Here is a 26,533-nt window from a genome sequence, read left to right on the forward strand (position 1 = left end):
CGGTTTGGGGAAAGGGGCCCTCACCCAAACAAACGGTTGCTGAGGTTGCTGGCTGCAGTAGGAAGAGATGGTGTCGCGCCGTGGCCGCAGCTCGGCGCCGTCGCCGAGGGGGACAAAGCAAGACAGGACGCAGTCTTGTTGCTGCAACGACGTGTCACGGCTCGCTGAGAAACGAGTCAGAGGGGGCGTCCAGCGTGTGTCGCTGTCGGTCACGCGAACGGGGGAGCTCACCCCGCTTCCACCGTCGCTGACGTGTGAGTGCTGAGGAAGTACTGAAGTCTGTGTCGAATTCTGCTCTGCTCCCCGCTACTACTGGTGTTGATGCTGCCACGGGCCGTGTGAAGCCGGAAGGACGGTTGTCCTTGACCGAGCGGCGCGAAACAGTCGCTCTCGCTCCACACCGGCGTCACCGACTGGGCGTCGACAGTCGCGACCGCATCGACCGCCGTTCACACAGCGGCTCCACAAATTGCTGCGACGACAATTTGCCCAGTTCGACCGCCTCCGCGTCCTCTGCCGCCTCCGCTTCTGGCGAAGTTGCTGCGTTCGTGTTGTTGTTGTTTGCTTCTGCAAAGACAACATGAGGGAATAAAAAACAGGTTTTGTATTGAAAAAGCAGCTGGTCGCAAAGCTCCACAAGCGTTCGTTGAGCTTGCAGAACGCTTGAGACGTTTCCCCCTCTTTTCGTCCCCACCTTTGGCCCCGCCGTCTTTCTACTCAACCGTGTCCCTTCCGCGACCGCCGTTTCGTAGGCGGGGGACTCGAAGAACGCTGACATGGGTTTGCACAACACGCGCAGCTTCTCCTCGGCAAACCCCAAACTCAATTGTCGCAGCGTCCGATCGACAAGGGGAAAGAGCTCCACGTGAAGCTCGACCTGCACGTCCACCAGACACGCGTCGCGCACGCGTGGAGGCGGTGGTGCAGCGTCGGCGACAGATGCGGTAACGGTAACCACGCGGGCCACGTGCCACCTGCCAACGCCGACTTGCAAGCGGCGCTGCCGCCCTACCGCCGTTGCTTGCCATGAAGGCTGAAAGCTCAGGGAATGACGAGGTTGTGGAGGGGGTGCTGCGCGCGCCGGCGTTGTCTTTCCACCGCCCGCAACCAGCTCCGCGCTTCTTGCCTCGTCGTGCGGCAGCAGAAAAGGAGGGAGAAACGGCGAGAACGGCGCAAGAGCGGCGTTCACGCTGGCGCGCGCGATGGACTTGGCCCAGCGGCGCACATCCGAGCGGCCCAGGCTTGTTGCTCAACGGCTTCTGGGTCGTCCCGAACCCATCGTCCACGTCGCTCTTTGCCCAGTTCTGCCCCAGCTCCTCTTCAGGAGCTGCCTGCGGTGTAGAACGTGACGCCGAAGAACCTGATACACGTTGGCGACAAGATCCTTCGTGTCCTTCTCTGGCGTCGACGACTCTCTTTCTCCGTTTCGTGCTCCGCTGTTGGTGGGACCGCTCGCACTCGTCACTTGCATCTCAGAGAGCTTTTGAACGGCCTCTGTCTCCGCAGAGACGATTCCCAAGAACCCCCAGGGGCCGTGACCTCGCAGGCGAGAAGCGCTGCAATGTGCCGCACGTTGCGAACGTACTGGTCGGCCGTCACACGAAACACGACACAATCGTCTCCGTCGCCTCTTCTTCCTCTTCTTTCGTTTCCTCTTTTCCTTCTCCTTCGGACTTCGCAGCAGGCGGCAAAAGACAAGGCACTGAAAAGAGGCGGGCGGCCGCAACGTCGCGGTTGTTCAACATCCTTGCTGCAATCGCACCTTCTTCCTCCGCCACGGCCCATCGCCAGTGCATGAGGGAGGCAAACGGGACAATGGACGCGGCGGTCGCACTGTTGCGAATGAGCTTTGCGCGTTTGTATCGCTTCCCAGACTTGAGAATGCTCTTTGGCGGCGAGTGGATGCTCGTGCTTTCGGTCATCGTGTCGGAGAGAAAGCACTGTAAACTGGTGTTGCGGCTCCTGTCGTTGTCGTCGCTGCTGCTGCTGCAAGGAGGGCGACGAGCTTGGAGGCGGCGGTGGCTTAAGCGGGCTTTGTGTCTCGCGCGGCGTCCATCCGAGTGCACCACCTTAGACGCTTCCTTCGCTTCTGCGTCCTGCCGAAACACTGCAACTTCAGGTTCGTTCTCTACAAAGCTGACCCGCCGTCGAGGAGTCCGGCGATTTTCCCGATGCCCGCTGAAGCTCCGCTGGGCGGTGGGCGGCGACGACGGGGACGTCTGGTGCGCTGGCGTTGGTGGGGCGAGGAGGCTTTTCCACCTTTCGCTCGACAGCTTCAGCTCTGTCCGTCTTGTCGTCGTCCGCGTCCTCTTCGCTGCTGCCCGAGCCCACCGTCGATGGCGCCAGCGACGCCTCCGTCTCCGACGGAAGCGCGCGGAAGAAGAGCTGCTTCGCCACCAAATACGTGAGCAGTTCCTCCTCGTGCCAGGGAATCGTGAGGGACACCGGCAAATTCGTAGAACGAGAAAGTGGCGCTTAGAACGAGCGGCCTTCGTCGTCTCTTCTTGCCGCAAGCGTCGCCGTGGTCGTCGACGCGGCAATGGTGGTAGTGGTGTAAGGCGCCCGTTTTCGCAACGAACATCTCCGCAGGAAGGTGCTGAACCCGGCTGACGAGAACGGTGCGTTGCGCTTCCGGTGGCGGGGCATTTGCTCCTGCGGATGCGGTTGCCGCGGCGGTGGTAGTGGTAGTGGTGGTTTCGAGGAAAAGAGGGATAAGTCTGCGATAGAGCCATTCCGTAATTGCATCGACCGGTGACGGCGTGGCAGAGGTGGCGTCTAACGTGGCAGAAGAAGTCTCTCCTCCTTTCCCACCGTGTGGACGCCGCCGCCGCCGCCGACTGCCGTGATTCTCCGTTGATTGCTCGCCGGTATCTTCCGGACCATGAGGGTGGTCGCCGCTGCTCTCGTCTGTGGCGGCAGACGGCAAAGCTGGTGACGGCGGGGGAGCGGTGCCTCGGGCAGCCATGATCAGCGTCCGCAGTCCTGCCCGGTGGATGCGAGGAACGACTTCACCGGCGTGGAAGACGCACGCGGCGCGGGCGGGCGGCTGCCGTTGGGACGTTGGCGGTGCGAGGGCGAGCTCTTTCTCCGCCAGAACTTGTGGGGCGGAGGCCGATCGCGGCGCGGGAAGTTCGGTTCCGTGCAAGTCCGCGTGGCGTCGCCGCCGCTGCTGCTGCTGCTGACGACCTCGCCGGCTTTCGCGCTTCGACTTGGCTACTTCACCTCTCCTTCGCTCCCGTCACCTTTTCCAGCGACCTCGTTCTGCAGCTCCTCAGAGGTTGTGACGGTGCAAAAGAAGGCGTATACAGACTTTGCGACATCATTTCCACAAGAGAGGCGGTCACGCAATGACTGCTGCTGCCGCTGATGTTGACGTTAGTCGTGTTGCCGTTGTTGTTGTTCGCGTTGTCAATCTGATGAAACACACTTCGTTGGCGCTGCTTCACCGCTGCCGCCACATACCTTGCCGCGTGGTGGATCTCGCTCTGGTTGCCAGCAACGTGGACAAAATGCGAAATGGAGACGATCCGCTGCCACAGCTCAGCATCCGCCTCCGACAACGGCGATGTCGCGGAGGCCAGCCCGCGCGGTTTGCGTGCCCGGCGGTTGCTTTGTGGGTGGCTGGTTTCGGGTGGAGAAGAAGGAGCATCCACGGCGTTGCAGTCGTCCAGTCCATCGTCGTCGTGGTCGGTGATGTCCGTTGGTGATCTTTCTAGCCCAGTAACCTCCAATAGAATCACGTGGTAGTCTGCAAGCGCTGTCGTGATTCCTGTGCTTGTGTGGGTCCAGTTGGACGCCGCAGACTTCACGGTGGGCGAGACTTCCTCGGCGAGGCGCGTGGAGGACGCTACAGAGGCGCATGCTTGCCGCGCCGCCTTCGCGACGGTGTTGTCCGTAGCCGAGCAGATCTCCGAGGCCGGAACCAGGCGAAGGGAGAGACCCGTCTCACTTTTGCCATCCACGTCGTCGCGTCCTGTGTTTGCGCAGTCGAAGCGTCGAAGGACGCCCACGACAAGAGGTTTACACCATACATTCGCCACCGTTCGGTCTTCCGCGGCGATGTCATGGCTCCCGCTGTGGTCGTTGTCGCCGCTGTTGTTGCGGTTGCTGCAGGGACCGCTTACGCGCTCGCCGTGCAGTGGTAATGCTCGGTTGGCGTACAAGAGAAGGTCCTCCAGCCGGGTCAGTACCTCCCTCGCATGTGAGGAGCGACTTTGTTTGGATCGTTTCTTTTCAACGTTGGCGGCGTGCAGACGAGAAGAAAAGGTTTCACTAGGATTTGGCGTCGCAGAGGATAGGCGGGGAAGCTGGCTGCTCTTGTCGGTGTCGTTGGCGTCGAGCAGCCAGCTTGTGAATTCCCGGGCGTGTCCTCAACCACATCCTCACCGCCTTCCAAACCTCCCCCTTGGTCGAGACAGAGGCGAAGGAGGAGGGGTAGATGACAACCGCACTCGCAGCGTCGGCCACGTCCACGCCGTCCTTTGACGTAATCGCAAATTCATCAGCCGTTCGATAAAGAGAGGCTTTGATGTCCGTCAGCAGCTTCTCCACCTCGCTCAAGTGCGCAGGAGGGTGCAGCAGTGGAGGCTTCTCCTCCTCCTCCTCCGTGCCGTTCGTCGCTGCCGCCGCCGCTGCACCCTCAACGTTGGGCGTAGCGTCGGTGGTTGCAACTGGGCTCTGCAACTGACTTGTCACGGTCTGCTGCTGCTGCCGTGACTTCCACAGAAGTAGGCTTGCTGAAGGCTCTCGCGGATTTGCGCGTACTGCTGCACGATACAAGGCCATCCACGCATCGCGCGAGCCTTCTCCTCGGTGGATAGGACGCCTAAAAGCAAAAAGAATGCTCCGGTGACGGCGGCGGAAAGCCATCCGGCAAGGCCTCGTTTTCCACTCCCTCGGCACTGTACAGCGGAGGGAGACTACTCGCCTCCGTGCCGTCGACCGGGCCAGGAAGCCCTCGTCGTTGCCGTTCACTCCCTCGAAAGGGGCCGCGTAAAGCCTCCGCTCGTTGATGTGTCGCAGCCGTTGCAGCCGGCAAGCGGCGAGTCTTTCGCTTTCTTCACCCTCGACATCGTCCACTGAACCATCTGGAGACGCCTCACAAGGGATGATGGTGGTGGGCGAAGCCCCACCGGATTCCTTCGCGGAGGGTGCGGAGGACAGCACGCTGGGCTCCGGCGGCATCAGCACTCGTTGCTGCGGAGGCGGCGGACGCTCCTGCGCCCCCTGTTGAGTATGCGGTCGTCTTTCTCCCACAAGCGCGGGAAGAGGGAGGCCCACGTGGATTCATGTGCACCCATTGGTTGATGCGTGTAGCGGTAGTACAGATCTTCTGCCTTCGTCGGGGTGGAGAGCGGCTGCTGCTGCTGTTGCTGTGTGGAATCAGAGCCGCCGCGTGGGGGCGTTGGGCTGTCCAGCAACGTACCGCGCTGTGAGGGAGGTCTCTTTGGTCTTGCACTCGCTTCCACGAAATCTTGCCTCGGCGGAGACTGAGGACGTCCCCCGGCTTGCTTGGACGGGCTCTCTTCGCCCTCCGGCCGCGCAATGGTGTGGGGGACTGGGAGGAATGGCTCCGAGGGGAAGGAAGACCAACGTCGCCGCGGTCGAGGGCGATGCTGTCTTGACACCCTCCGCTGGCTGCGGAGGTTGGTCTGGCGGCTCCTCTTGCCGGGATCGTCTCGGTGACGCTTCCTTTGCATCGTCGCAGGCCGAATCGCACAGAGAGACAAGTTCCTCAAGCTCTACCCACTCTCGAAAGTCGCTTTCGATCTCTGGTTGCGTGGGGAGCAACTCTTGAAGTCCACCTCTCGGTGCTGGTAATGAACTTGTGCGGTGTCTGATGCGGACACTGCTTTCGTTCTTGTGGCACTTACCCTAACAGGCGCAATCCGTAAGGCACGAAAGCAGATGGTCCTCACCCGCGCGGACTCGGGCGAGAAGCGCGGCCTCGTCATGGACGAGCCGCTTCTCCTCTGCCAGGTTCTGCTAGGTGAACGCTGTTTGCTGCTGCGTCCGCTGCCCCGTTCGTCTTGTCGCTGCCTTCATACAAAAGCGCCCCCCCATCACATGTCCGCTCGCTGTACCAATCCGCCAGCACACGTGCCAAAAGCGAAGCCAAGGACGTCATCGGTGGCGTCCTTGGTTGGCTGGCTGCGTTGAAAGCAAAGATCCTGCTTTCTTTTTTATTGTGTGTGTTTGTTTGGCGTGAGACAAGGAAGAAAAAGCAAAGGAAGACAAAAAAAGGGAAGGAAGAGTGGGGGTGGAGAGAGTGAACAGTTTTTATAAGAAAAAAAAAAAAGAAGTGTTTGGGTAGATGGACACGCAAAAAAAAGAAGAAGAACTCGCTATCTCACGCTCACACACACTTACACAAACACTTCGCGTGCAATCCAAAGCTGTCAATTAGGGCTTTACTCGACACGTTTTGAAGCGCGTGATAAAAAAAAAAAAAAACAGCTAAAAAGAAAGAATCATGCAAAAAAAAAAGAAGGAGGAGGAGTGGGGAAAGAGGAAGAGGAAGAACTCTTTTCAGAGTAACGACAATTGAGAGGTCGGAGAGTGTATATGAATGATACTAAAAGTAAGAAAAAAGAAGAGAAAGAAAAAAAAAGCAAAGTCACACACACACACACACACAAAGAAAGAATACCCAAAGTCAAAAAAAATCCAATATACAAAGATTCGGAAAAAAACAGGAAAAAAAAACAAATGAGTCCTTTTCGCGTTCGATAGAGAAGCAAAAAACAAAACAAAGAAAACGTGTCTAACCACACCAAAGGCAAGGAGAAAGAGGAAGGGGGGAGAGTAGGAGAGGGGGGAGAGGGGGAACAAGTACACACGCTAAACGGAGTTATAAACACTGTCTTTCGTGCGTCTCTATCGCTTTGCATGTGAGTGCTTAACCACTGTCCTTTCCACTTGCGCGTAAACAAAGAAACAAAGCGACAACAGCAGCAACAACAACAAAAAGCAAGGAGAAGAAGAAGAAGAAAAAGAAGATGCGAAGAAGGTGAGAGAGAGAGAGAGAGAGAGATTGTGTGACCAGTAGCGTCAATTAAAACAAAGACTGAAAAGGACAGCAAAACGGCAACACCATGGGTGTTACAGAATTCAGCCCAACCACTTCCTTTTTTTTTTGAAACACAACCAACCAACCAAACTAAACAAACGTACACAGAGGCGACAGAAGCACCAATAATTCCTTTTAAAGGTGTTGCACGTTGACTGTCTATCTTCGTCGTCAACCCGCGCCTCCCTCTCTCTCCTAAGCGCTTTCTGTGTGTCACTCTTTTGTTCTTTCTTTTTTATTATTGTCTTTTTTTATCTTGCAGCCAAAAAAAAAGAGGGGGCGGGGAAAAATGAATCCCCCAAACACACACACACACACACACACCGTATGTGTTGCCCAGCTCCGTTTCCGTGTGCGTTGGGTGTGTCCTTTTAATTGAGCGTCTTGCTGCGGCGTGTTAGGCAGAGAGAAAGAAAAAGAGCAAGATAGAGGAAAGGAAGGATTTAGAGGAAATAAGCAACGAGGAGACAACAACGACAAAAGGGGGGGGAGAACAAAGAATTAAAAAAAACGGAGGCAAGCTCATGCGCAGCGGCTCTCTGCCGTTTGCGTCTTCTTTCTTTCCTCTTATCTTTTTTCGCTCTCTTCCTATTCACGCAGGTGAAAGAAGGAGAGAAAGAAAGTAAGAAAAAGAAAAAGAAAAAGAAACGCGCACTCACACACAAGAGAGAGAGAAGAAAGAGAGGGAAAAAGCGGTCCTGCGGTGCAAAACGAGAAGACCCTCCCTCTCTCCTCTTCTCTCTCTCTATCTTTTAGGTATTGACAGGCAGACGGAGGCAATGAGAAACCACCTCGCACAGCAAACAAACAATCAAAAAAAAAAAAAAGAAAGAAAAAGAGATTCGGCAAAAAGATGGACGCAGAATAAACCATCACGCGCGCCAAATCACAACCGCAATACCCCACGACACCGCACAAACGCGTTTGGCGCGCTCTCTCCCCCGCTGTTCGGCCTCGAAAGAAAGAACATGAAAGAGAGAGAGAGAGTAGTAAAGAGAGAGAGAGAAGAAGGCTGTATGAGAGCACACCCATTTTGAGACATCGTCTCATTTTTGCAAACACCTGAAGGGGAAAAAAAAAAAAAACAAAGAGCAAAGAAGATAAACAACGGAGATAGGAAGTGAGACTCTTCCGTGTTATCAGGATCGTTGTGTACGAACGATGGGTCGCCCGTTCCTCTTTCTCTCGTTCTCTCTCTCTCTCACTACGTCAAGTGCTGCTGCTCAGTGCTTGCTCGGTGGCTTGTAGGCTCCCGAAGTAGTCCACTGGGGGGTTTGTATGCGCCAGCGCTGCCGCGGGAGGGAGGGACGTATTTGCCCGTAGAGGCGGGGACCGCGGCGGCGCCAGCATCATTTTCCTTCTTCTCTTCGGCATCTTGCTTAGGCTGCTCAGTCTCGGTGGCTTTCTTTTCGGGTGGACGATACGCGCCAGACGATGAACCACTTGGTGGCTTGTAGGCTCCCGAAGAAGGACCGCTGGGGGTTTGTATGCGCCAGCGCTGCCGCGGGCGGGAGGGACGTATTTACCCGTAGAGGTGGGGGCCGCGGCGGCGCCAGCATCATCTTCCTTCTTCTCTTCGGCATCTTGCTTAGGCTGCTCAGTCTCGGTGGCTTTCTTTTCGGGTGGACGATACGCGCCAGACGATGAACCACTTGGTGGCTTGTAGGCTCCCGAAGAAGGACCACTGGGAGGTTTGTATGCGCCAGCGCTACCGCGGGCAGGAGGGACGTACTTGCCCGTAGAGGTGGGGCCGCGACGGCGCCAGCATCATTTTCCTTCTTCTCTTCGGCATCTTGCTTAGGTTGCTCAGTCTCGGTGGCTTTCTTTTCGGGTGGACGATACGCGCCAGACGATGGACCACTTGGTGGCTTGTAGGCTCCCGAAGAAGGACCACTGGGAGGTTTGTATGCGCCAGCGCTACCGCGGGAGGGAGGGACGTACTTGCCCGTAGAGGCGGGCGCAGCCTCCTTCGGCGAGGTCGCTGCGGAGGCTTTCTTTGTCTCGTTGGCTGCAAAAGCGTCATCGAGCGAAGGCAGGTTCTCTGTGCTGAAGGCCGAGGCGTGGCCCTTTCCATCGAGGTGACCCGTCGCGCCGGCGTGCACGCGCGACAAACCTGGTGGGCTTCGCCTCGCCCGTGGCGGCGGCGGCGGGGGCGAGGAAACAGAGTGGGGCTATCGACCGATCCCTCCTCGTTGTCGTTCTCGACCTTCTGCTCCTGCAGCTTCTTTACCTGCTCCCAAGTCTTCGCCTTTCGCTGCGTCACACCGACGCTGTTCATCTTCACGACGTGGCTAATGTCCACCACGTCGGTGGACTTCCCCTACGTCCGCGGCATCCGCACTCTTGCTGTTGTTGCTGTTGTCGTCGTTGGTGGCGGTGGCAGTGGCGGCTTCACCTTCGGGTGCTGCTGGCAGAGCGTCGGTGCGTCCCAGGCCTTCAAATTCGAGAGAAGAAACTTTTGCATCAATTCCTGCAGGCGCTGGGCCTTCTTCTTCTTGGCCTTCTTGTCCCTTTTGTCCAGAAACGCGTCAAGATCCATGTTTATCTTTGAAAGGGGGAGGGGGGGGGCTTTTTCCTTTTCAAAGGCAAAAATGGAGAGAAAACAAAGATGTGGCAGCTTACTTCAATATTAAAAAAGGAAAAGAAACAAGAAAGAGTCTTCGTCCGATTAAAAAAAGAGAAAGAATGTGAGTGATTTGGGTGGTTGTGTTTCCCTGCCAACGTGTAGTGGTAGCAGCACCAAAGAAGACTACCGCGACAGCGTTGAAAGCTCTGAAAGGAAGAGAGAGAAAGAAACAGAGAGAAGAGGTGTACAGAGAGAAAAAAAGAGAGAGATGGAAGTGATCAGTCATTGCGCGCGCGTTCAGGTTAGTCGTACACCTGGTGGAGGACAGGGGAGGAGAGAGAGAGAAAGAAAGTGAGAGTGAGACAGAAGGGGTCCTTGTCTGCGTCTCCATCCGCTTTCCTCCCCCTTTTTTCGGTTCGGTACTCTTCAGCGGTGGGAAAACCATGACAAAGAAAAGTGATGGGAGGGAGGGGGGAGAGAAATGCGCAGACTTCTCACACCCTTGTTCCTTTTTCTTTTTCTTGGCAAACTTAAAGCATTTTCGACAACAAAAGACGCAAAAAAAAAGAAAAAGAGAGAGAGAAAAACTGTGTGTGTGTGTGTGTGTTAATCTGATAAAGATTAAAAAAAAAAGAGAATAGAAACAACAACAATAATAAAAAAAAAAGCGAAAGTGAAAGGGGAAAGAGTGACTATACATGATACACGTAAACAACGGAAAAAAAAAAAAAGAGACGAAAAGAAGACACAAGAAGAGATCATTTCGAAAGGCGAGAGAGAGAAAAAAGAGAGAAACAGAGAATGTCAAATCGCATTCTGCGCAAAGAGAGAGACAGATGCGTTCTTAATCGGAGGAAATCCATTGATAAACAAAAGGGGGGGGGAGGGAATGAGGGAGGGAAGAGAAGGGAAAGGTCCAGAGAAAAAGAGAAAGAGGGTAGAAGAAGGAGGAGAAACGGAAGCAAACACGAGATGAAAGGCGTCGTATGAAGCTGGCTCCCTCCTCCTCCAGTTCAGGTCCTATCTTTTCCGATTTCACGATCTTTTTGCTCTCTTTCTCTCTTTTTTTTTGTGTGTGCGACGTTGGCTGGCAGTCTGCGTTGCCTTTTTTTCACTGGTTCTGTGTCGGTGAGGGGGTGAGCGGCTGCCGCCTCTTTTGCCCTTTTCTTCTTTTTCTTCTCTCTTCCTCTCTCTTTCTCTCGTCCCTCTGCCAAGCGTGTGACGAAGTCCTTTCTTTTCTCCCCCTTCCCTCCCTCCCGTTCAAGCGAGGGACCGCTGTCACAATTTCTGGCTAATGCTATCCACGCTGCAGGAGAGGCTGGGCTCGTCTTCAACGCCCAGGTGGCCCCCGTCTGCAAGCCATGCGCTCGTGTGGTGAATCAGCGGCTGCTGCTGTTGCTGCTGTTCTTGCAATTCACCTTGAAGGTCGGCTCGCTGCGGGTGGTGGCGACCTTTGCTGCCGTTCGATGCCTTCGCTTTGTCCAGTTCTGCAATCGATGGTAGCGCGGCGCTCGCAGCCGCGACGACTGCCTTTGGCGATGCGTGGAGGATCATTCCGGAAAGGGCGGTGCCGTCGTCGAGTGCGGCCGCAGGAGCGACAGAAAACGGTTGTTGTTGTTGTTGTTGCTGCTGCTGCTGCTGCTGCAGCTTCATGCGCGAACGGATTAACGCCAGTGGGCTTGACTCTGTGGGCGGCGACGGTGGGGATGGCCGCAGCATCTTCGCATCCGCATCGACCGCAGACGGCGTGTCCTCCGATGCCGACGAGGTCAGCGACTTGGTAGCGCCCTTCTGTTTCTTCTTTCCTTGCACGTCCAGCCCCGCCGGGCTGCCGCTGTGGCCCTCGCTGCCGTCAACCTCGGAACGCAATGAAGAGGAAGGATAGCGAAAGAGCGGTTCTTGTTGGTGCTGCTGCTGCCGTCGCGCAGGTAAAAGCGGTCCATTGTGACCCACAGAAAACCGACGCTTTTGTCGCGGAGTAGACAGCCCGGGCAGCGGGTCACCCTACCGCGTTGACCTCAGCCTCCCGCCCGCTGCCGGCGCCTGGGGCTGAAAAAGGAACCCGCCGACTGTCCACTGCCGAGACGTTCTCCGCCACCTTTCGAATCCGCTGCTGCTGCTGCTGCTGCCGCCGCGGCTGGCGATGTGGGGATACGGAGGGTCCGGCGCTGACGCCTTCACCAGCGCGTGCGCGAGGAGAGAGCCCGCTGGCCGTCACCGCGCTGACTCGGTGCGGGTAGTGGATGTTGCGGGGGTCGAGCTGAGGGAGGGGCGACGCTTGCGCGCCTGCGGCGTTGCTGGCGCAAGGCCAAGCGAGGTGCGCCGTGCTGCGAGCGAAGAACTTGACCGCGAGAGGGGTTTCCGCTGACGCCAAAACTACTGCGATTGTTCTTCTCACCAGAATTGGACATCGGCAGGCGTGAGTTCCGCGTCTGCCGGCTCTTTGCTGCCGCCGCTGATGGCGACACGGTGGCACCCAGTGACTTCCTCCTCTGCTTGCCAACCGCCACGCGACGAGTCCGCGCCGCCGCCGCCGCCGCCGCCGTTGGCTTTCCCTCCGTCTCCCACTACGAACCTCCTCCTCGGCCAGCTGGACGTCGCTGTTGCCGTCGACGGCCTCTTTCCAAAGACACCGCCGCAAAAACACCGCCGCCGACGCGTGGAAACACTTGGGTGTTCGCCTTCGCGGACTCTGTCGCTGGTTGACGGCTCTCTCCGTCCTCAGCGCCGTCACTGTTCACGTGATCGAACCGCTGCTGCTGTTTTCCTTCTCTTTTTGTAGTCCACGGCGGTCTTCGCGAGGGACTTGTTCTCCTCCTGCAAGCGACGAACCATGTCCTGCAGATACGCCTTCTCTTCTCTCGCGCTCCACCTCCCGGCGCCACCTCGCTTCTTGCTCCTGCTGCTGCTTCAGCTGCGAAAGCAGTTCGCACTCTCGCTCCTTTTTCGCGTTCAGCGCCTGTGCAGCGCTTTGGTGCCTCTCCTGTAGCTCCGAGAGGGCCGCGGCGTTCTCCTCCAGATCCAGCTCTAACTCCGCGACTCGTCGGGGAGAGGGGGCCAGGGCAAGCTCGTCTTGCAGGCTGAAAATACGGTTCTGCAGTTCGTGGATGACGCGGGCAGAGGGGTCCTCGTTGATTTTCACGCGGTTGCGCACCCCCCGTGCCAACGCGGCGTAGCGCAGCGTGGACGCGGTTTCGTTGAGGTTCTCCCTCGCAGGGAGAGATGTTCGCACACATGACAGTTTTGCTGTTTCCGCCAAAGTTGTCCGAAAGGACGTAGGTGAGCAAACTTTCACGGTACGGCACCCTACCGGGGCTTTTGTTGAGGCGGGGTTGCTTGCCAAGTTGCTGTTCGTCACGAGCGCGTCAATCACCCGTCGCAAGCGTCGACAGGGAAACGTTAATGCGGTTTGCCTCCTGAAGATGGCTCTTCTTTCCTTTGCTCGACGTGGCGCCTGCGCTGTTCCGCTCACTGCCGGCGAGGTCGACGAGGTTGATCTTGCTCACCTTTTGCGAGGTCACCGCCTCCTTTCCTCGCACCGTCCACCCAGCTGCTCCACCTGCGTGATGGTCACCTGAAAGATGGCGTGGGAGCGGCTGGAGGTCTCATTCATGGACGTCGCCGCCTGCGTACGCAGAATGCTGCCCTCCTTCAGGTAACGCTCGCATGCACTCCACGAGTTCACCCGCACCGACGTGAGACCCTCCACGAACAGCCCGTGCTCGGGGTGCTGGCGAACCTGAGGGTTTGGTACTCGTTGTAGTGCACGTCCTTGACGTCGAATCGGCTGTTGTAGTGCAGAATCGCATTCTTTGGTCGCTGCTTCAGCAAGTCGCGCACCTGCTCATTATAGATTTCCATGTACGCGACGTCCACGTGGGGACGAACCTTGGGCGGTCCGGTTGTCGACGTCTCGGCGTCGCTTGAGGAAAATCCGCGTACTGTGAACGCGGCCGACCAGACGTCGAGCGGTGCGAAGAGAGGCCTTGCGAGGGCGACGGCGAGGAGTCTCGGCTGACACCTGCGCTGCCGTTTCGATTCCCTTTGCGTGCGGCGCCGTTAACGGGCGGAAGAGAGACAGGACTGTCTGACCGACCACCACCGCCACCGTTGCCGTTGCTGCCGAGCCGCTGGAAAAAGGGAGTGCAGCAAGGCGCGGTGTGACGCCCCAGTGGCGCTTGGTCCCGAGCATGGTGTACGTCTTCCCACTGCTTGTTTGGCCATAGGCAAAGATACACGCGTTGAAGCCTTGCAGCGCATTCTCGAGAATCGGCACGCCGAGAAGGTCAAAGACACGCTCTTGCTCTCGCTCGGCTTGCTTCTCCTGCTGGGGCGAAAGAACAATGTCATCGCTCAGAATCGCCGTCGACATGTTCACAGGCGGGTCGTCAGCAACGTCCGCACCGGACGACAACGGGGACGCTCCTTCTTGCCGTCGCAGCTGTTCTGTTGGTGGTGGTGGTGGTGGTGGCGGTCGCCTCCAGGAAGATCCAGCTCCACGGCGACGGCGAAGGAGGAGAAGATGTGGTCAAAGGTGAACGTTCCACGTGCGATGGAGGCGTTTGTTGGGTCGAGCAAAGTCAACGTGTGGAGGTCGGGCTCCACCTCGACCACAGGGCTCGGGTTCATGTCCAGCGTGGAGGGCGAATGAAAGAGATGCGCCGTCGCCGTTCAGCGTGGCGAGCAGCTCAGAATCGTCCCCGTCCGGATTACTATGAGGCAACAATGAGCCAATCGCCGCGGCCCCGCGTGGTGAATCGCGGATGCGGCCGCCGCTTATTCCCCATCGGGTTGACCGCAGAGCTATTCAAGGCGTTACTGGAGTGATGGTTCGTCGCCATCGTCGCCGCGAGTGACGGAAGGACTGCCCCGAGCTGCTGTTGCCGTTCCTTGCGCCAGCGCTTCAGTTCCTTCTTGTTGAAAGGACGAATACGCGCCGCGACGATGATCTTGAAGGCGTCTCCTCCACCTCCACCTCCACCACCGAGAGCAGCAGCGCCATTGTTGTTGCTGCTGCGGGCACCAGAGGGCGAGAACTGCCGCCGTGCGCGGCTGGTCGCCGTCTGCGTCAATGCCGAAGACCCACCCAATGCCATTCCTGTTTGGTGCATTCAGTTCTTCTAGTTTTTTTTTCCCTTTCTTCCTTTTCCTTTTTCCCCTCGCGCAAGTTTAGAAGAGGAAGAGGAGGGGGGGGGGGAGATGACGCGGTAAAAGCTGCTTTTTGCTTTTCCTTTTTTTAAATCCCCCTCAAGTCCACGCGTGTGTGAGTGATAGTGTGATTCCCTTTTCTTTACGTGTATAGAGTAGGTATGTCCCGTTGCCTTAAAAAGAAGGCGGAAAAGCGGACAGGGGGAGAAGAAAGAGAAAACTCAAAAAAAAAAGCAAAAAAAGGAAAACGAAGCGTGGTGAGAACACGTTGTGCAACAACAGACAGACACACACAGACACAATACACACTTCTAACGAGTGTGCCGTGTTGTTGTTATAAATGATCTAAAAAGCAAAAAAAAAAAGAAGAAAGGAAAAAGCAGAAAAAAAAAATGGTTGCCAGGGTGCAAACCAACAAAAAAAAAGATGTTAAGGGCGAGGAGTCCTACGTCTCCCTTTCTTTTTCTCCCCTTTGGCGGTGTTCAAAAGAGTGAGCAAACGGCGTGTGTGTGTGTGTGAGAATGCCTTTCAAAAAGGAGGAAAAACGGAAAGAGAAGAAAAAGAGAAAAAAAGAAAGAGATAGGAGTAAAAAACAAAAAAAAAGAATTCCACCAAAAGAAAAAGCGACAAAGAGATAAAAAGGAAAAGAAAAAAAAAGGAAAAAGTGTTACACAAAGCGAAAAAAACCTCACTCTGTGTTTCGTATCCAGTGCGAATGCAAAGGGAAGCCAGTGGCGCAAAAAAAAAAAGAAGATGAGAAAGGGGAGGACAGGTGTGTGTGCAAGTGTGTGTGTGGGTGTGTTTGCGAAAAAGAGAGAAGGAACTGTTGGCGCCGGTGGTGAAGAAGAAGAAGGAGAAGGAGAAGGAGAAGGAAATGGTTGTACAGAAAAAACAAAACAAACAAACACTTTGGGTTCACAAAACCGCAGAGAAAGAGAGAAGGAGAGAGAGAGGAGCAAGAAAGAGGAGGAAGAGAGAGAGAGATACAGAGCGTGAGAGGGGCGGGAAAAAGAGGGAAAGAGTATGCGTGTGTGTGTGTTTGTTTGTGTTTTGTAGAGCCCACGCTAAGCCTTTTTTTGTTTTATTTTGGTTGAAGAGAAAACAAACAAACAAATAAAAAAAAAAGCAGTAGAAAAGGAGGATCGCTGGAGAGGTTGGAATGGAGGGTGACCATACTGCATAGCAGAACAGCAACAGCAACAGCAACGTTGTTGAGCTGGATGCATAATCTTTCTTCCTTTTTTTCTTTCGCATGAGTGTCCAATTCGTCCAGAGTGATAACTTGTCCAAAGCTCATCGTTTTCTCTTTTTTTTTTTCCCCTGTTGCTGTTGTTGTGCGTCAGTGTTCAAAAGAAAGAGACAAAACCGTTGAAGGACAGTAGAACAATAAGAGAAAGAAAAAAACAAGAGAAAAAGCTCATACAAAGAGCGTCGTGAGTCTGTGTGTATATATATATATGTGTGTGTGTGTGTGTGTACATTACATGTCGGCACGGAATGAACAACAAGCAAACAAAAAAAAGAAGAGAAAAAAGAGAGAGAGAGAGGCAACGGAAAAGAACCAGTCTCTCTCTATCCCTTCACTACATCAGAAGAACATAAGCAAGCAACCAGAAGGAGAAAAAAGAGAACAGCCAGGGCAACCACAACGTCTATCATCCTCTTATTATTATTATTTTTTGTTTCGTTGTTGCGTTGTTGTTGTTGTCTACGATGGGGCGGTCGCCGAGGAAGAGGGCGAAGGCGGCTGGTTGCGGAGAGGTGAAGCCGGGGCGATGGTTGGCGCCACGGCCCGCAGGTGATCGTTGCTGAGTTCTTCCATCTGGTGGGGTCCACCCTCGGTCCCCTCCGAGACCGCCTTGCCATCCGCTCCCCATTTTCGTTCGACTCACTCTTTGGTTGGGACTTCCGCTGCTGCTGCCGGTGCCCCCGCCGCCGTTTGTCGCCGCTTCTCCTCCTTCTTTGTGTTTTTTTTGTTGCTGCTGCTGGCTGCTGCCTCGACGGAAGAGGAGGCGAGGGAGGGAGGTTGAGGGATCCCTGCCTTCCCCTTCTTTTCGCTCGTTGGCCGTCGCCGGCCCACGCTTGGCGAGCAGAAGCGACTTTGTGCCGCCGACCATCACCGCGCTCTTGCCCTGGAGCGGCTGCGCAGAGGGGACGGAAAAGGCGGTTTCCTGACCTGAAGGTGCGCGCCGCGACGACGCGAGCACGCTTGCCGCTTCTTCTTCCCTCCAAGGCGTAGGCCACCGCGGCCTCGCGCTGTCGGCTAAGGGTCTTTGTTTGCTGACGCAGCACCGTCACTTGCCCCTCTGCAATTTCCACCTTGCGTGACCAGTTCTTCAAGGCCTTCTGCAGCTCAAAGAGCTCCGCGGTCTGAGCAATGTACTCCTCGATCTTTGGTACCTGGACAGCCTCGTGCTGGGCCTTGATCGTTTGGTTCTTCTGCTCGGCCCCGGCCGCCTCCGCGGCGACCACCGTCACCTCCTTCGCGCATCGCATCAAATACTCCCCGCGACTTCGTAGCTCCTTCTTCAGCTGCGTCTGCTCGGCGTTGAGGTCGTTGAGTGAGTCCACCAGCGAGTTCAACGTTTGCACCGCGCGCGTCGAGGTGCCCTTCAATTCCGCCAGTTCCGCGTTCTTGGTCTCGATGCGCTCGTTGAACTGGTCATTCTCGATCTTCAGCTGGGCAAAGTCAACGGCGTTGAAGGCCTCGCCGGCGGCCTTGCGTTGCCGAACTTGCTGCTGGGCGCGAGCAATGTCCTCCTGTGCGGCGACGCACTGGACGTTGAGTTTGTCGAGGTAGCGGTTCTGTGACTGCAGGCGACGCCGCATGTAGACCAGAAGGTCGTCCGCGCAGACGGAGCCTTCAATGGAGATGGTGCCGTCGGCGAGCTCCATGGCATCCATCATGTTGCCGCCCGCCGTGTCCTCTTGCCATCCGTTCTTCAAGACCTCGCGGCAGAACTGACGGAACTCGAGACGAAGTTCCTTCAGCCGGCGCTGCGATTCCTCGACGGTGGCGGTGAGGAGGTCCTTCACCTGCGAGGCCTGCCGTGCGGCCTGCTCCTCCTGCAGCTGCAGCCGCTCCTCCTCCTTCCCCAACAGGGCAATCTTGTCGGCGACGGGACGAAGAGGTCGTTGTCTCCCTGTGATTTACGACGATACGCTTTGCCGCGACGCGGCGCTGCAGCAGCAGCAGCAGCACCGCCGCGGCCTTCCGCTGTCGTCGAGGAGACCAGCGGTGCCTCGACCCCCGCCCCACCACCGCTCGGAAACAGTGCGTCTGCGTTGCTGTTCGAATTGGCGGTGGCTTTGCCCGTCCCGCCGGCGTTCCCGGCCGTGCCTCGGGACTGGACCTGCGCGACCACCGTTTGCTCAAACATCGTCGTTTCCTCCTTCAGCACGTCGACCTCAGTCCGAAGTTCACCGACAATCTCCGCCAGCTCACCCTCCTCGAGGTCGTCCAGGTCGACGCCAAGCTCGTCCACGGTGGGGTACACGCGCGTGTAGAAATCCACGAGCAAGGCAGCCCCCGCATCGCGCATGTTCCGGTTGGTCGTCGCGTAGCTGGCTTGAAGAGTGACAGCACTATCGGCGCAGCCGTCGACGCTGTTCGCGCCTTCAATCACGCCGTTGCCTCTTGCGTCCGCCATGGCTTACCTTTTCTTCCCTTTTTTTTTTTTCGCTTCTTGCAAAAAAGATTTCAAAAAAGAGAAACAAGCAAAGGGTCTGATATTCTTGCTTTTCTCTCCTTTTTTGTGGGGAAAAGTTTTCCTGGTATCAAGGAAAAGAAAAGGAAAGAAGGAGAAAAGGGGACGATTCGAGCACCCATTTGCGTATTGATAGACGCTCGTGATGGAGGACCTCTTCTACACTCCTTTACGTTGGCTTTTTTGTTTGTCGCCACGGCGGAACGCAGCGCGCTGCAAGGGGGGGGGGGGAGAAAAAAAGGTAAACGTGTGTGTGTGTGTTGTCGGTAGGTAGGGCGGGGGAAAAAAGAGAATATAAGCAACCGCAAGAGCCACAACGCCGTTTTCTTCTGCTTTCCTTCTCGTGGCCAGTTCACTTTTCTACTTCTTTTTTTTTCTATTTTACTTCAAGAGAGAGAGAGCGCGTTGATGGGGGTGATGCTGATGAGTAACGAGAGAGAGAGAGAGTAGAGACGGAAACACAACAAGGGGGGAAGAGACAAAAAAAAAAAGGGAGAGTCGCAAAAAGAAAAAAAGTGTGTGTTTTTTTTTTACAGAGTTTAATGGGAAATGGAAGTGTATCTATAGGCTAGCGAACAAAGGAGAAGAGAGAGAGAGAAAGACATATAAAGAAGAAGAGAGATAAGAAAGATGGAGAGGAGGAGAAAGAAAAGGGGAGGGAGGGGGGGGGGGGGAGACAACAATCAAACAGACAAACACGTGCTTTTGTTTCTTCTTCCTCTCTTTTGAATCTTCACTAGTTTTTCGCAGTGGTCCTTGAGGTGGAGGAGACTGGCGGCGCTGCTCCGCCCGCTGCCGACGACTGCTTGTTCGTGGCCAGCATCGCTGCAATTGCCGCCTCCGCCGCCGCTCGCTTCTCCAGTTCTCTCAGTGGGGCCAGAAACGCGTGGTTCAAGGCTTCTTCGCAGCCGATGCCGCTCGCGTGGGTCGTAGGCGAGCAGCCGCTGGACGAGGTCCAGGAACGTCATGTACGCCTTGACATCGTGCCCCGGCTGGTCCTTTCGACAGCCGCGTGGGCCGCCCATGTAGACGCCGAGGATGTCTGCCAAACTGCGCTTCCACTCCGGCTTCGGCGGGTGACGCAGGACGAAGGGCGAGGCTTTGACCTTTTGTTTTCTCTCGCCGCTATTGTCGCCATCCGCGTGGGCTGCGGGCGGTGTGTTTGTGCGGGACGACGTCTGCAGAGGGGCGAGCGACGGTGTCTCGACGGAGATGTTCTCCGGATGAAGACGCGGCAGTATCTGTGCGTTGCATCGGTGCACCTTCCGCTCCGCTGTCGGTCCCGACGTTGTGTGGTGCCGCACCATTGGATTTGCGGTCGCTGCGCGGCGGGCGCCACCGATGCCACCACGACCACCGCCCTCGTCCCTTGGTAGAGACCACCCCCCGCTCCCGCGCCTTTTCGATGGACACCCGCGTCGACGTCGTCGGTCGCGGTCGCCGCTGCGGTGGTGGTGGTGGTGGAGGAGGAAGTCCGCTGATGTGGACGCTGCTGTGGCTCCTCCTCCACCTCCTCCACCCTCCCGCGGTGTTCGACGAAGGCAGTCCGGTGACGGGGCGGCGAGCTGCTGCTGCTGCTGCTGTCGGCGCGGCAGCGAATTCCTTCCGTCTCGCGCTCTCCCTTCTGGCCAGCGCTGGCCTCTTCTTTGCCGCCCACAAGGGCCCCTGCCGTTGCTGCCGTTGCTGTCTTTTCCACGCGGGTGTCGATGTAGAAGAGGTGAAATTTAGGGCTTGCGGCGATCATTTCGTCCGGCAGCGGACCTAAAATAGACGTGAAGTACCCAATCATCTCCACCTCGTTGAGGCCCGGGAAGAGCGGAACGCCTGTGTGCAGCTCTGCAATCATGCAGCCGAGCGACCAGCGGTCAATGGCGGTGGTGTAACCTAACTCTAAAATCACCTCGGGGCAGCGATAGAACCGACTTTGAATGTACTTGGGCAGAATGTTGTAGGAGGGATGCTGATAGGCGACCATCTTCGCGGCTGCTGCTTTCGGATCGTTCATCGCTTCCTCACCTGCCGCCGTGCCACCACCCGTCTTTCCGTCCTTTGTGGAGGTGGAGCGCACCTTCTTATCGTTGCTACTGGCCGCGTGGTGGTTGGGATTCTTGTTGTGATGGTGTTGGCTCTCTGGATGTCCCGTGCCTTGCGTGGGAGAGCTGGAAGACGCAGCCGCGCCGGAAGGCGCCGGGCCCGCTCGCTTTTCTTCATCCTCTCCCTCCAGCACGCCCTGTCCTGCGTCCTTTGCCATCGGCCTTGCTTCCCATGTCTCGACGCCCTTTCCATTCCTATTGTTCTTGTTGACGCTATCGTCGTCGCTGCCGTCGTCGCTGCTGCTGCTGCTGCTGTCAGACGCCAGTGGAACGAGGGGAGCGGGCATCTCCCACTCCGCCATTTGCTGATAGCACGAGGACCCAAAGTCGATAATGCGGATGCCGCTGCGCTTGCGGTCCTTCAAGACGACATTCTCCGGCTTCAAGTCGGCGTGGATGATGCGTGGACGATGCCGGTCGAGCTGCACGAGCACCTGCAGCAGCTGATAGGTGAACTTCCTTGTCAGTTCCAGGCTCACCCCGTTATAATGGGTGCACTTGATTAGTTCAAAGAGATTGTAGCTGAGCAGCTCAAAGACAAGGACAATGTGCCCTTGCCAGTAGAGAGCCTTACGAAGTTGCATGACGAGGTTCTGTAGCTCGTCCAGCTGGTTCAGATAGAGAACAATTTCCATTTCCAACCGACCTTTGCGTCGAAGTACGCGCCCGAGCGAATTATCTTCATGGCGACTTCCTCCTGGTACTTCTCGTCGCAGCAGTGTAGTACGGTGCCGAAGCTGCCTTTCCTAAAAACACCCTTCACGGTGTACCGATCCGCAATCTTCTCGCCCACAATGTGGATGTAGTGACCGTCCGCGTCGTCGAAGCCGTTGTTGAAGGTCTGCACCCCCGCAGCGTGCCGCGACTGCGCTTTTCATGGTAGAACTTGTTGTTGATGCCTTGATACACCTGCATCACGGCCGCAGAGAGGGCGAGCGATGGCCGCTCGAGGGGTGCACGCGGCGGTGGCAATTCCATCAACACCATTGCACCCTGTGATGGCGGTTGTTGCTGCGATGCTAACTCTAACGGTGCCGACTGGGCGCTGGGCGCGACGGCAGTGACTGCCGCCCCCGCAGCATTCGTCGGTCTGACTCTTCTTCGCTGCGGGAGGGAGTCGCGCGACTCAGAGATGGAGGTGGAGGTGGAGGCGGTGGCAGCGGATGCTGAACAGAGAAGGCATCGCCGCCCTCGCTGCCTCCTCCCCCCCTGCGGCCTTGCCGCTGCTTGTACTGAGACTACAATGCAAGAAATGGGCCCCTGCGTAGGGCGCCTGTGAGTGTCCGCTCTGACCTCTACTCAACTGCTGCTGCGCTTGCTGAGGTTTCTGGCGTTGTGGCGGAAGGTGGTGATGTGCATTCGCTGGGCACGAATTTCTCCTTCCACCGCTCTCAGTCACTGCCGTCGTCGCCCCTGCCTTGTGATTCCACGAGGTGGAAAGGCCACCACCACCAACACCTCCACCTCCTGGCTGCTGCTGCTGCTGCTGCTGCTGCTGCTGCTGGTTGTTGCTGCTGCAGTGAGTGACGTGGATATGGAGGTGGAGGAGGTGGTGCCATCGATGGAGAGGCAGAGGCTCCACCGCTGCCTCCAATGGCCGTTACTGTTTGCCCCTGCAGCAGCTGTTGCACCTGACAGATGGCGAGGGTTGTTGTTCCTCCTGCTGCTGTTGTTGCTGCTGCTGCTGCTGCTGCGTTGCTCGAGTGACCGCCGCTTTGATGGCCGCGAGGGCCATGCCGTTGCTGAGGATGCCCAGACATCAAAACAAAGTGTGGTACAGAGAATGTTCTTTTTTTAAATTTCTCTTTCTTTCTTTCTTCTTCTTCCTCTAATCCACCGTCTACGTGTTCCTTTTTTTTTTTCGCTTTCCTTCACCTCTTTCGTGACAAAACACACACACACACACACACACTCACAGGACAAACACTTCGCAGAAAAAGGTTTTTGTTGCGCTTAAAAAAAAAAAATGGGGCAGTGAAATGTACAGTGTAAAGCAAAAGCAAAGAGAAAAGAAAAAGTCAGAGAAAAACAAACAAAGAGAGGCTGGCGCAGCCGTAGTATAGGAGTGACTGCAAAAAAAAACAAAAAAAAAAGTGAGCCGTGAAAAAAAAAACAAAGAAGAAGAAAGAAAAAGAGAAAGAAAAAAGGGGGCAAAAAAAAAAAAAAACAATAACAGAATGCGTTCGAAGGAAGAAGAATAGAGAGATCAGAAGAAAGATAAAGAGAGAGAGAGTGGAAGGAAAAAAAGAATGTGTGTGTGTGTGTGTGTGTGTGTATATGTGAAGAGGGTCAGTGAGATCTTCAATTGAAGTAAGCAACAACAACAAAACAAAAAAAAAGGGTAAAAGAAAAAAAAAGCGAAGACGGAGTAAAAAAAAAGGGAAGTTGAAAAGGAAAAAAAAAGAGAAATGAAGAAGGAAAATAGAAAAAAGAAAAAAAAAATGCTGACACACCAAAAAAAAAGAGAAAAAAGAAAAAAAAGAAAAAGGTGACAGACAGCACCAAAGGACGAGGTAGTTGCGGACGACACGATGACTCACCAAAGAGGGAAAAAGAAAGGGAAGGAAAAGAGAGGGGAAAAAAAGATGCTGTAAATTCTGTATCAACGTAAAAAAAAAAAAAAAGATAGTCAAAAAAAAACAATAAAGCAAATTTGAAAAAAAAATGCCGACAAGAACAAGAACAAAACTCAACGAGAAAAAAAGGAAGAGCAAAAAACTAAACAAAAAAAGAGAAGAAAGAAGGCAGTGTAGTGATGCAAGGTGTCTCCTCTCCGTCTCTTCCTTTTTTTTTTTTTTAAGACAAAACAGAGAGAGAGAATGGAGACAAGAAAAAAAAAAGAAAGGGAGTAAAAAAAGAAAAAAAAGAGAGAGAGAAAAGAAAAAAGGGGACAATACCACTAGTAACAACGGCAACAAGTTTTTTTTTCTTCTTACTTCACACGGAAGGAGAAACGAACAGAGGGAGAGAGAGAAAGGAGAGAGAGAGAGAGAGAAAGAGAGAGGGAGGGAGAGACAGAGACGTTTGAACGGTTTCCTTCTCTCTTCTTCTTTTTCTTTTTATGTTTTTGAGAGTCTCTCTTTGACTAAGTCGACTATTAGAGAAAATCGCTTCTCTCTTTCTCTCTCACTTTCGTTTATGCGTTGGTGCACACGAGTGTGAAAAACTCAACCGCTGCCGCCAAAAAAAAAAAAAAAAAAAAAAAAAAGAATAGCGCTGCCCACTTTTGCACTCACTTTTTTTTTTTTTTGTGTGTGTGTGGCGCTTCGGTTTGCTTTTTTTTTTATCACACACAAAAAGAAAAAAAAACCAAAAAAAGAACAGCGAAAAAAGAGAGAGAAAGAGAGAAAAGAAGAGAATAGAAGTGAGACGGCTTTTAGTCAAAGTGTGCAGAACGGAGTAGCGCTCACGTCTGGTCCGTTTCTGTTTCATAGTTCTCCTTTTTTTTTTTTTTCTCTTCTGTTTTTTCCGGATACTCTCAGCGGTGTGTGTGTGTGCAGAGAGAAAAAAGGAAGGAAGAAGCTGCAGTTCTCTTTTTTTCTTTTTTCTTGCTTTCTTTTTCTGTTTTGTTTTGTTTTGTGTGGCGTGTGGAAAACACACACACAGGCCTAACCACACACAAAAAAAAAAAAAAAAAAAACATGAAAAAAAAAAAAAATGAAGGGAAACGTGTGTGAGAGAGTGCGACTGGGTGGGGAATGAACGCGCTGTCAGCGCCAGCGTATGGGGAAAAAAGGTGATCTCACTCACTCACATGTATAAAACCGTGAAAAAAGAAGAAAAAAAGAGAAGAAAAAAAGAGAGAGAAAAAAGAAAATTCGAACAAAGAGAGAGCGTTTTCCTCTTCCTCTTCTTTTTGCCTTTTCGCGCTGATCGTGATGCGTCTTGTCCCTCCTTCCTTTTTCTCTTTTTCGTTTTTTTTTTTTAATATATAAAAAAAAGTTTTCTCATCCGTCTCGTCTTGTTGCTTTACCAGCCGTGGCGGCGACGCACTCGCTTCTCTGCTTCTTTCTCGGCCTCTCTTTTCTGTTCCTCGCGGTCTGCGGCCTCCTTCGCCTGCCGCGCCTCCATCGCGACGAGCAGCGAGAATTCTCTCCGCTGCACTGCCAGCGAACGCTCCACGGCCTCGCTGGCGACGCGTTTCATCTTTTGCTGCGCCATCGACCGCGCGAGTCGCCGCGCGGCGCCATCGCTGCCGGCGATCGTCACGTCCTGCCCCTCGAGCAGTTCCCAACAGCTCGTCTCGCAGCTGTGCTCTGTCGCCTCCTCCTTTTCTCTCTCCCTCCCTCCATCCCGTGGGACCGCGCGGGGAGCCGCCCATCGGTGAGGCATCTGCACCATCCGTTTCCTCGACAACGCGCAAGAGCTCGCCGAACTCCCTCTCTTTTTCCTCTTCTTCTTCTTCTTCTTTTCTTCTCTTTCTCTTTCTCTTTTTCTTTCTCCTTCTCTTCTTTCTTGACGCGAGTTGCCGTCCGTTTTTGCAGATTTCCTGCTGCCGGCGCGGTGCATTCTGAGGGATTGTCATCGTCGACTTCGGGGGGAGCGGCATCAGCTCCTGCGCGACAGCACGTGCTTGCGTCCAGGCGGCACGCGGCTGTCGTACTCGCTGCCGAAGGAAGAAGCTCTCCACGAGGTTCTCTTGTTGGTGGAAAAAGCGCTGGAGATTCGGGTCCTTTAAACTTTATCCGTCCATGCTGTTTTAGAGAGTTGGCGGCGCAGGATGGCCTCCTCCACGGTGCCGCTTGTGATCAGGCGATAGACGCAGACGTCGCGGGTCTGCCCGATCCGCCAGGCGCGCTCGCGGGCTTGCACGTCGGTCACCGGATTCCAGTCGGGATCGAAGATCACAACGCGGTCCGCGCCGATAAGGTTGACACCGATGCCGCCAACGCGGGTGGTCAGGGAGGGCGAGGAAGATGCTCTCGTCTTCGTTGAAGCGGTCCATGAGCTCCTGCCGCGCCGCCCTTGCGTGGTGCCGTCCATGCGGATGTAGCGGTCGTTCTCCTGCTCCACCAAGTTCTCGATGATGTCGAGCATCATGCGGGTCTGCGTGAAGATGAGGGCGCGGTGGCCGTGCTGCTTCCACTCGCGAATCATCTCAAGCAACACGCGGAGTTTGCTGCTGCCGTCGATGCTCACCGGATTGTTGCTGCGAAAACAGCGGTAGCCGCCCCCCGCGGACGTTGACGTGCTCCCTGACTTCGTCGCAAACGAACCTTCTCCTCTTCGTCCGCGCCCACGTCCACGTCCACGATTGCCTTTTCCACCTCGTGAAGTGGGTGAACCCATCACCGCTGCTGCTGCTGCTGCTGCTGCCGCTGCAGGGCTGCCGACCATCGAGGTCATGTAATCGTCGTCTTCGCCCCGGACAACCTTGAAGAGATCCGCATGATTGCAAATCTGTCGCAGCTGGTTCATCACGCGGAAGGCCCTCCCGAGACGAATACCGGTGTTGTGACGCTGATTCCCCATCGCGAGGTTGAAGCGGGTGCCGGCGACGTGAAGGCAGCCGGTGCTGTCGCGGCCGTCGCGGTCCAGCGGGCGGCTGCCACCGCCGGTGTGGAAAGAGTGTCCGCCATAAGCCGCTGCACCGTCGTGGAGGCGAGGAGGTCAACGTACAGCTCGAGCTGCTCATCACTCAGCGGCACGCGGATGACACGTTCGAACTTCTTCGGCAGCATCGTGCTCACCTGTTTTTTCAGACGCCGTCGAGCAGGTACGGCGTGATTTGCTCCTGAAGGGCCTTTGCACACTCCACCGCCGAGGCGAGAGCCATCGGTGTCGCGCGGACGTTTTTGCTTTTGCCGATCGGCGCCTCGAACTCCTCAATGAAGCGATTCATGGAACCGAGTAGCCCGGGCTGCACAAGTCAAAGAGACACCAAAGCTCCTTCAGTGATTTTGGATCGGGGAGCCGGAGAGGATGAGGCGATGCGGCGGGCGTAAGGACC

General features: G+C 55.3%; 4 protein-coding genes and 1 pseudogene across 4 annotated transcripts; all 5 read right to left on the reverse strand.

Annotated features, from left to right (window-relative positions):
• Positions 1–8,273: 8,273 nt before the first annotated feature.
• On the reverse strand, positions 8,274–9,608 carry LOC126766655 (nascent polypeptide-associated complex subunit alpha, muscle-specific form-like). The gene is made up of 3 exons (XM_050484402.1): positions 9,411–9,608; positions 8,806–9,240; positions 8,274–8,567 (listed from the first exon to the last, which is right to left on the reverse strand). Exons 1-3 carry the CDS (start codon positions 9,606–9,608, stop codon positions 8,274–8,276), a joined length of 927 nt encoding a protein of 308 aa, XP_050340359.1.
• Positions 9,609–10,913: 1,305 nt separating this feature from the next.
• Positions 10,914–14,007, reverse strand: LOC126766656 (kinesin-like protein KIF1C). The gene is made up of 5 exons (XM_050484403.1): positions 13,524–14,007; positions 13,175–13,475; positions 12,377–12,844; positions 11,644–11,857; positions 10,914–11,600 (listed from the first exon to the last, which is right to left on the reverse strand). The coding sequence occupies exons 1-5, from the start codon at positions 14,005–14,007 to the stop codon at positions 10,914–10,916; spliced, it is 2,154 nt and encodes a 717-aa protein (XP_050340360.1).
• A 1,087-nt stretch (positions 14,008–15,094) lies between these two features.
• On the reverse strand, positions 15,095–18,433 carry LOC126766657 (coiled-coil domain-containing protein 113-like). Its single transcript, XM_050484404.1, has 3 exons — positions 17,986–18,433; positions 16,960–17,926; positions 15,095–15,128 (listed from the first exon to the last, which is right to left on the reverse strand). The coding sequence occupies exons 1-3, from the start codon at positions 18,431–18,433 to the stop codon at positions 15,095–15,097; spliced, it is 1,449 nt and encodes a 482-aa protein (XP_050340361.1).
• A 740-nt stretch (positions 18,434–19,173) lies between these two features.
• Positions 19,174–24,729, reverse strand: LOC126766658 (serine/threonine-protein kinase minibrain-like). The gene is given in 7 exon segments (XM_050484405.1): positions 19,174–19,811; positions 19,904–20,450; positions 20,883–21,238; positions 21,241–21,439; positions 21,442–21,687; positions 22,083–22,325; positions 24,577–24,729. Coding segments are annotated over 7 exon segments (2,382 nt in total).
• Positions 24,730–25,131: 402 nt separating this feature from the next.
• On the reverse strand, positions 25,132–26,528 carry LOC126766659 (uncharacterized; annotated as a pseudogene).
• Positions 26,529–26,533: the final 5 nt, after the last annotated feature.

Source organism: Bactrocera neohumeralis, unplaced genomic scaffold (genome assembly GCF_024586455.1).
Source record: "Bactrocera neohumeralis isolate Rockhampton unplaced genomic scaffold, APGP_CSIRO_Bneo_wtdbg2-racon-allhic-juicebox.fasta_v2 ctg1984, whole genome shotgun sequence".
In the NCBI taxonomy this organism is placed as follows: domain Eukaryota; kingdom Metazoa; phylum Arthropoda; class Insecta; order Diptera; family Tephritidae; genus Bactrocera; species Bactrocera neohumeralis.